Genomic DNA, 8,434 nt, shown 5'->3' with positions numbered 1-8,434 from the left:
GGTACCCATTAGAGCTGGACGGACCTAGAGACGCACAAGGATCCCTAAATTAAAAATATCAGTCTCACCAGGATTCGAATCCGGGACCTCAGCCAGCGCGCCTCCTTTATAATATAAAAAAAAACTACTTTGTTGTTTTAAATTATTTCCTACTTTTTTTGCATTTAAATAGATTTTTACTCTTAAAAAAAAGTTAACATTTTTTTTTTTGTAAACGTAATTGTTAATACGATAGATGTAAAAACAAATTGATAAAAAATCCCAAACATTTGCATAAGTGTGTTAAATAAATAATAAATAGTCATCTCCCTTACTAAAGAGTCTCCCGTGTTTGTTACTATTAATAGTGAAAAATTAGTGTATTTTAATGAAAAAATTGCTTTTATAAGTGATTTAAATAACATGTTTTTTTTTCGCTTTGAAAGTAAAAAGTAGCCGTCGCATCAGAGCTTTAAATGATCTAATATATTAAGATGTCTGATTCTCACTATCTTTTCTAGTTTACGAAATCTAAACAGGACGGACGGACGGACGGACAGACATTGTACACAAAACTGATAGTGTCTTTTCCCCCTATTGGGGGCCACTAAAATCTTTATGAAAAAGTTCATATTTAATTCAATTTCATCAATTATTTGATACTAGTCATTTAATTCATCCTTACAAAACTTATATCAAATCATTCTGTCTGTCTGTCTGTTTGTCTATCCGTCAGTCTGGTAAAACAAAAACATGAAATTTCTCCCAAACATATTCTCGGATCAAGTTAAAATTGTGCACACTTATTTAATGGCGTAGACAAGACATAATTCAATTAAATAAACAAGGCTTGTGTTCAAGTCCAAAGACTAATAAGGAATGCAGTATTTCCCGTGGCTACGCAGCCCAGCTATGACCTACATATTTTGCCACATCCAGGGCAATAAACAATAAAACATATATTAATGGTAATTATTTTATTTGATACCAACAAGGAAAATTAATACTTTAGTATTCAAACTAAAGATATAGGGTTTGTTCCCTCTCGGACCAACTTGAAACTTTAAAAAAAGTTATGTATTATACCTAACAAATCATAATAAAACATAAGCAGCCAATAGTCAATGAATTACTATTGATAAATTACTTTTTTGATATCAAATAAGGGAAATAACTTCTACATTCTTGGATCATGGCCACAAAATATCGACACTGTCATCATGGCCTCACACAACTTAAAACAACGCTATGGCACCATTGTAATAATGCAGTGGGTACCGAGTCACATAGGGGTGACTGGCAACACAATCGCAGACTCTTTGGCCCACCAGGAAGGGCAAAGTCCAACCACTGAACAGGCTGTAAGTTTTCATCATGCTCTGGCTATAATTAAAAAAAACAGAAATGGAAAAGTGGTTTGAGTGCTGGGACAAGTCCCAAAAAGCCCGTGGAGTCTGGGAGCGCATGAGGCGCCCTGACCGCACTTCCCCGTGGTGGAGACTGAGCAAGCTATTATAGCACAGTGCAGGACAGGCCACTGCCCTGTTGGCTCATATTTCTCACGGCTATGGCCAAATTTCGATTCACGGAGCCCTCGCTCTGGGGAAGAAAAGGAAACCGTGCCTCATATTCTGTTTGACTGCCCCAGACTAGCTGATCTCCGTCTCGACAGGTCCGGGAAACCCAAAATTCTCGACCTGTATGGCGACATGTATGCACTACGCAAGACAGCAGGGTTTCTGTCCAGGGTTTTAGCAAGAGAGGATTTGAGTCTCTCAAGCCCTCACTCAAATGGAGTTCGCTGATGATGATGATTGACAATGTTACCGAAAAAAAAGGGATGAGAGAGAGAGGTTAAATAGAAAAGATTGATATAACGCAGCAAAAAAAAAAAAAAAAAAAAAAGGCGACAGTTAGCAATTTAACAATATTTAATAGAAATTAACTTAAACACAGCCGTGAAATTGAAAACCTCCCAACTTATTAACAGCTCAATATGGTTGTAGAGTTCTTCTTTCTGCGATCTGTATAGGAAAAGCAAGCTTTATTTTTGTTTATTATTAATAACAGATCTAAAAAATACTGCACTTAATTCTTACAACAAAACAAAACATTTTACTGTATGTTTAAAAAACAAACATATCTAGATCTAAATCAAATTTCGGTTCTCTAGTATAGGCCTAATTAATGGCGAATTTATGCTTAGTATGAAGTCATTAATGTCAAAAATTCTCATAAAAATCTTGTTTTATAAAGCGCCACAACACCCGATATTTAACGAAAGGAGATTTATATTTTAAATTATGGGTCATGGCATATTCATATACAAATCGCGTTTTTGAGGATCTACTAGGATGAAGCAAGAGCTTTTCACATTGAAAATTTCACATTAAGTGAGTGTCTGTCTAACCGTTCTGCATTCTCTCATCTTTTAATGGAATTTGTTGCTTGAGTCAGACAAGAAAACCAACGATTTAGCAGAGTTGAAGTCACAGTTCAACGATGAATGACTACATTGACACATTTAATGCGTGGTAGGTAGTTATATAATTTTTGAAGTAACTTCTGTAATCTGTAAGTAATACCAAAAAATTTCCAAAAACATTTAATAATTTATTCATTTTAAACTCATTAATGCTGCTATTGTACAGTTAATAGTGTTCAAATAACATACATGCATAAATAAAATATAATACGTAATCCTAGGCAAGAATGCCTCCATTTTTTGATGCGTAATCAATTTTTATAGGCTTACCCATATAATATGACACATAGATGTAGCCAGTGTGCGTGTAGGGTAAGGGGTTGAGTTTCAAATCATCACTTGCCCCAGACCTCCTGGTCTTAAAAGGAAACTTTTCTTACTTATCTAGCCAGTACAACCAAAGGGGGCTGGAGCTTGACCTTAACATCACCTCTCTTCATTAAAACAAAAAAAAACAAAACGATAGTCACAAATTCCATTACCGTAGGCAATAGCGGTTTTGAAATACCCCACCCTCTTTCCAAGAAAAGAAAAAGCAAAGCTACAATTATTAAATTACATGAGCGTAGCCAAAGGGGATTTGCGGTTTCCCTCCCCCTCCAATAAAAAAAAAAAGGAAAACAATAGTTACCATTTTCTACCCTGCCAGTCGCTGGGCTCCAGTTATTAACACATTTGATTTTTGAATTTTTTTAGCAGAAGAGTAGCAAGATAGTGCACTATAGATACCTCAGAAAATGTATATTTTAAGGGTTAAATACTGGAAATAATGTTTAGATCCGGGGCTGAGCTCATACCCCCTAGCTGTCAAGGGCGTAGTGTCAACTGCCTTTCCAATAACTTCAAGAAGTGCATATTCTAGGGTACGAAAAAAAAACCTTATACGGCCGAAATAATAAAATATCAGTATGTAATAAAGATTAATTGAGTACACAGACACTCATATAAAAATATATGTGACTGCCAAATGTAACCTAGTCAGGAACATAACCGTGACGACAAATAAAAATATAGATGAACATTCAGAATGTCGATTCACTGACATATATGCATTGTTTATTTTAAACATAAATACAAAACATGCACAGTTTCGGCTAATGTAATATCTTTTATAAATTAGAAGATGATGTTTTTTTTTCAAAACTTTTTCCTTAACGGAACAATTTGCAAATTCTGAGTAATTAGCGGAACACTTTGCTTATTTTTAGATTGATTCCTGTGGTAGTCTACTAGTTAATTATTCAACTATTTTGTGGAACAGTCTGGAAAACACTTAAATAGAACAATATCTCATGGACTAAATAATAGTTGCACAATAAATAAAGTCTTTACTTCAACACTAAAAATTAAAGTTCAACAATCCTTCATCAAAAACAAACACTATGCAGTAATTATGAGTTATTATCAATTTAAAAAAAAATGTCACAAACTCAAAGCAAATCAAAACGAAAAATATCTGAAGCAAACAACATGAATTGCTCCCTTCTCTTCTTAACTTAAAGGACATTCTACATAGAATAGAACTCGGTCATGACAAAGGTCAGCCTTTTGGTTGATGATCTAAATCTGCAAGAGATACTTTGGAAACATTTTGAATGACACTCTTTGGTTTATGGTCTATATCCGAATGAAGTACTTTGGAGAACTTATGAATGTCACTCTTTGGTTGAAGGCCGAAATCCTCATGAGCTAATATGGAGAACTCATGAATGTCCCTTTTCAGTCGAAGGTCGAAATCTGTATGAGATATATTGGGAAACGTATGAATGTCACTTTCTGGTCGAAGGTCGATACCTGCATGAGATATATTGGGGAACTCATGAATTGGTTGAAGGCTGAAATCCTCATGAGCTAATTTGGAGAACTCATAAGTGTCCCTTTTAAGTCGAAGGACGAGATCTGTAGGAGATATATCGGAGAACTCTTGAATGTAACTCTCTGGTCGAGGACCTAATTCCGAATAAGGTACTTTGGAAAACCTATCATAAGTGTATCTCTTTGAATGATGGTCTACATTTAAGTCAGTTGTATCATGACAAAGATATTTGTGTCTCTGAAACTGTTCCATTGTTGGTTTGCGCCTTTGAACGAGAAAAAGGAAAAAAAAACACATTAATAATCTTAACAAATATATCATTCTAGATTATCTAATACGTTTAAAAAAAAAAATTTAACAAATATTCACTGTGATAGTGATGTTAAATAATTATAATTTAAATATATATATATATATATATATATATATATATATATATATATATATATATATATATATATATATATATATATATATATATATATATATATAAAGTAGAAAGTAAGGCGTATGTATGTATGTCCCCGCATCGAAATCAAATCCGTTTCACCGATCTTGATAAAACTTGGCAGGAATGTTCCTTTGATATTACTCTAGATCAAGATATATGTCTAACTCAAGATCTACTTTATTCTTTAACACATTAACATACACAATAAAGTCTCTTCATTTCAAATTTTAATTAAATATATGTAGGTCTACAAATGTTTTTATTTGAAAAAATGGATTGAAGTCGATTAGCAGAAAGTAAGGCTTATGTAGGTATGTATGTATGTATGTATGTACCATAGAAATCAAAGCCGTTTGACCAATCTTGATAAAACGTGGCAGAAATGTTCCTTGGGTACTAATTTAGACCGTAGTTTACGTATTGGAGCCCTAAAACAAAGTTAAGACCCTCAAAAAAAAAGTTGACCAGCTCTGTGAAAGCATTATAACTTCATTGAACTAGGCTATAATACATAAGAAAAGATCGAAAGGATCTAGATCTAATTTTAAGAACTGCACTTTGCGCAGATAGTTTTTTACTTTGACACATAAAAATACAAAATATAGTCTATTGATTTTATTATTTAATAAAATTAACCTTCAAATTTGTGTTTCAAAAGCATTTTGTTACATAAATTCGTTCCTTATATCTGCGAATGTAGAATTCCTCATGATCATTCTTTCATTAGACAATACCGTAATCTTTCTATTCCTATGTCTAAAACTCTAATTCAACTCTAAGATATATGTATATAATAATATATATAATTCTCTTCATGGCTAAACCATTCCTTACACCACCAAAAAGTCAAAAAAAGATCACACTTTTATTTCTGCAAGTCGGACTAGAGTTACTCCCCGTTACTTTAGCGGCATATGTTTAGCGTCGAAAAAAAGGGAGGGGGGGGGGATGGAACAAATAATCTGCTCTGTATTTACTTGTACATAAATAGCATGGACAGACTTAACCATTCGAACCCCTATGCGAAACGGATTTCGCGGGGCCCAGTTTGGGTAGGGATACAGATAATAAGTAAAAAATTAAGAGTTTGTGTTAGAAAAAAAATTCTTCTTTGCATTTTATTCATTCTACGTACAGAATTAATTTACAAGCCTTGCGTGTAGCGAGAAGCTTCTTTCACCACATTCTACAATTAAGTCATTGCATAATGCCGTTTTTTAAATCGCGCTTAGGATTAGCGTTTTCCTTATTGAATGACACCCCTCAAAATTTTTGGATAAATATTTCAGGAGATTTTTATAAGATTTCCAGTTTTTTTTCGTATATTTTCAAAATCAGCAAAGCCGCAAAAAATGTCTTATAAGTTATAAAAGGGTTTAAATTAATAATTTACACCTAGAATTAGCGCGGGTCCAATGAAAGAGCGGGGCCCTGAGCCCTCTTCGGCCGCATAGGTTGCAGTGGCCTAGCAAAATAACGGCTTATGGTACGCTGTCGGTCGACTAGTTTTATATATTTCTTCTAACCAAAACTTATTACTTCCTATTCGTATCTATGTGTAAGTCTAGTGTATGTTTGTGTATGTGTGTTTTATAGGAGTAAAAAAAAAAGGGGGGGGGGTCTACATTTATCACCCTAATACAAACAAATAAAAACCTACCAACATTTAGGGTCGTGGGGAGGATTTTGTGACTTGGTTTGTATTAATATTTGATATGGTAGGGGAGCTAAGACTTTGATATTAAACCATCAATTGCACCAACGTGGCCAAGTGGGATTTCAGGTATGAATCCACCTGTTCAAAAAATAAACATTAAATCGAAATATAACAACCGATAAGCGCCGTCGAAGAGGGTTAGTGTTTAAAACATTTTAATAAAGTGTTTTGAGTTAAACGATATACATCAACTACTAAATTTATAGAAATTATTTTCAAATAAGTTTTTCAAGTCAAAACATCATAGAGAAGCCTGCGCTTCCTGATAACAGAGAGATTCCAACAATCTTCCTAGAAATGTAACTGCTTTTATGTATTTCGCTAAGAAAAGAATTAATAACTCGTTTTATCATATAACAAATATTTTACATATAAAGAATTAGTACAATATAATAAAACACACTATCTGCCCCAAAACATATCTAGTTTTATAGTTTTTCTTTTTATAGTTCCAAATGTATCATTAAACGAAATACAAAAAAAAAAAAAAAATCGATGGTAAAATTAACAGCGAAAAGTTAATTAAAAGAAAGATCTACAAAAGCAACAGGTCAAGCAAGTCGAAGTTACATTAATTTTTGTTACAATATTTTTTTCTAACCTTGAGGAAGTTGATGGATCCACATAGGGCATCATCGGTGGTTTGTAAATGCTACTTTCAATGCCCCTGCGTCTAATTTCCTGAAATTGCAGTAAAATACCAACGCATTTTAGCTGAAATACTTTCTGTTCTAATACGTTCATAGATAATCGTTTTTTTGCTCCATTTTCCATCAAGAGTTTTACAACAGATGTGTGTTTATAGTAGGAAGCTATCATACATGCAGTCCAGCCATCTTGACATTGTTCATCAACCAATGCATGATGTTCCAAAAGCAGTCGAACTATTTCAATGTGTCCCATTTCTGAAGCAACCATTAAAGCAGTACTTCCGTCTTCATTTTTACTTTCAATCTGAGCCTTGCTGTTCAACAGTAGTTTGACTATTTCTAGATCTCCCTTAGCACATGCAATCATCAGTGCTGTCAATCCTTCAACATTTGTTTCATCCACAAGTGCTCCGTGAGCTAAAAGTATTTCAACGATTCGACTATTATTTTGAGCTGACGCTAACATTAGCGCTGTCCAGCCATCTTTGTTTTTTTCATTAATATTTGTCGAAAATTTTGAAAGAATGTTTAAAACTTTAAAAAGGTTTTCATTAAATGTTTCATAAACATCTGATAGACAAGCAACCATTAAAGGTGTCATACCTAGTGTATCTTTATCATTAATTTCAGCTTTATAATCTAACAATAATTCAGCTATGTCTACTTTCCCCCAAAATAATGCAATCATCAAAGCTGTCCAGCCATGAATGTTTTTTTCATTGACATTAGCTTGGTGGTCTAAAAGTAACTTTACAATATCAAAGTGACCTCTTGTAGTCGCCATCATCAATGCTGTTTCACTATCTTTATTTTTTTCATTAATTTTAGCTTTACGATCTAACAGTAACTTTACAATATCAAAGTGACATCTTGTAGTCGCCATCATCAATGCTGTTTCACTATCTTTATTTTTTTCTTCAACATTAGCTTCATTATCTAAAAGTAATTTTACAATTTCAAGATTACACACAGAAGTCGCCATCATCAATGCTGTTTCACTATATTTGTTTTTTTCATTAACTTTAGCTTTATGATTTAAAAGTAACTTTACAATATCAAAGTGACCTCTTGTAGAAGCCATCATCAATGCTGTTTCACTATCGTTGTTTTTTTCGTTAACATTAGCTTGGTGGTCTAACAGTAACTTTACAATATCAAAGTGACGTCTAGTAGTCGCCAACATCAATGCTGTTTCACTATTTTCATTTTTTTCTTCAACATTAGCTTCATTATCTAAAAGTAGTTTTACTATTTCATAATTACACTTAGTAGTCGCCATCATCAATGCTGTTTCACTATATTTGTTTTTATCATTTATTTATATATTTATTGTTAT

General features: G+C 33.2%; 1 protein-coding gene across 1 annotated transcript; it reads right to left on the bottom strand.

The window, feature by feature from the left end:
- Nucleotides 1-4,004: 4,004 nt before the first annotated feature.
- On the bottom strand, nt 4,005-8,434 carry LOC106059975 (ankyrin-3-like). The gene is made up of 2 exons (XM_056028526.1): nt 7,050-8,434; nt 4,005-4,545 (listed from the first exon to the last, which is right to left on the bottom strand). The coding sequence occupies exons 1-2, from the start codon at nt 8,378-8,380 to the stop codon at nt 4,005-4,007; spliced, it is 1,872 nt and encodes a 623-aa protein (XP_055884501.1). The 5' UTR covers nt 8,381-8,434.

The sequence above is a fragment of the Biomphalaria glabrata genome, chromosome 5 (genome assembly GCF_947242115.1).
Source record: "Biomphalaria glabrata chromosome 5, xgBioGlab47.1, whole genome shotgun sequence".
Classification (NCBI taxonomy): Eukaryota; Metazoa; Mollusca; class Gastropoda; family Planorbidae; genus Biomphalaria; species Biomphalaria glabrata.
Note: the sequence above shows the minus strand (reverse complement) of the source record. Positions and strands in the feature narration are given on the sequence as shown.

Coding starts and splice junctions, on each gene's coding strand:
- LOC106059975 (XM_056028526.1), bottom strand. CDS start 8,380: ATGATGGCGACTACTAAGTGTAATTATGAAATAGTAAAACTACTTTTA. Junction 4,546..7,049: donor GATCCATCAACTTCCTCAAG/GTTAGAAAAAAA, acceptor TCTCGTTCAAAG/GCGCAAACCAACAATGGAAC.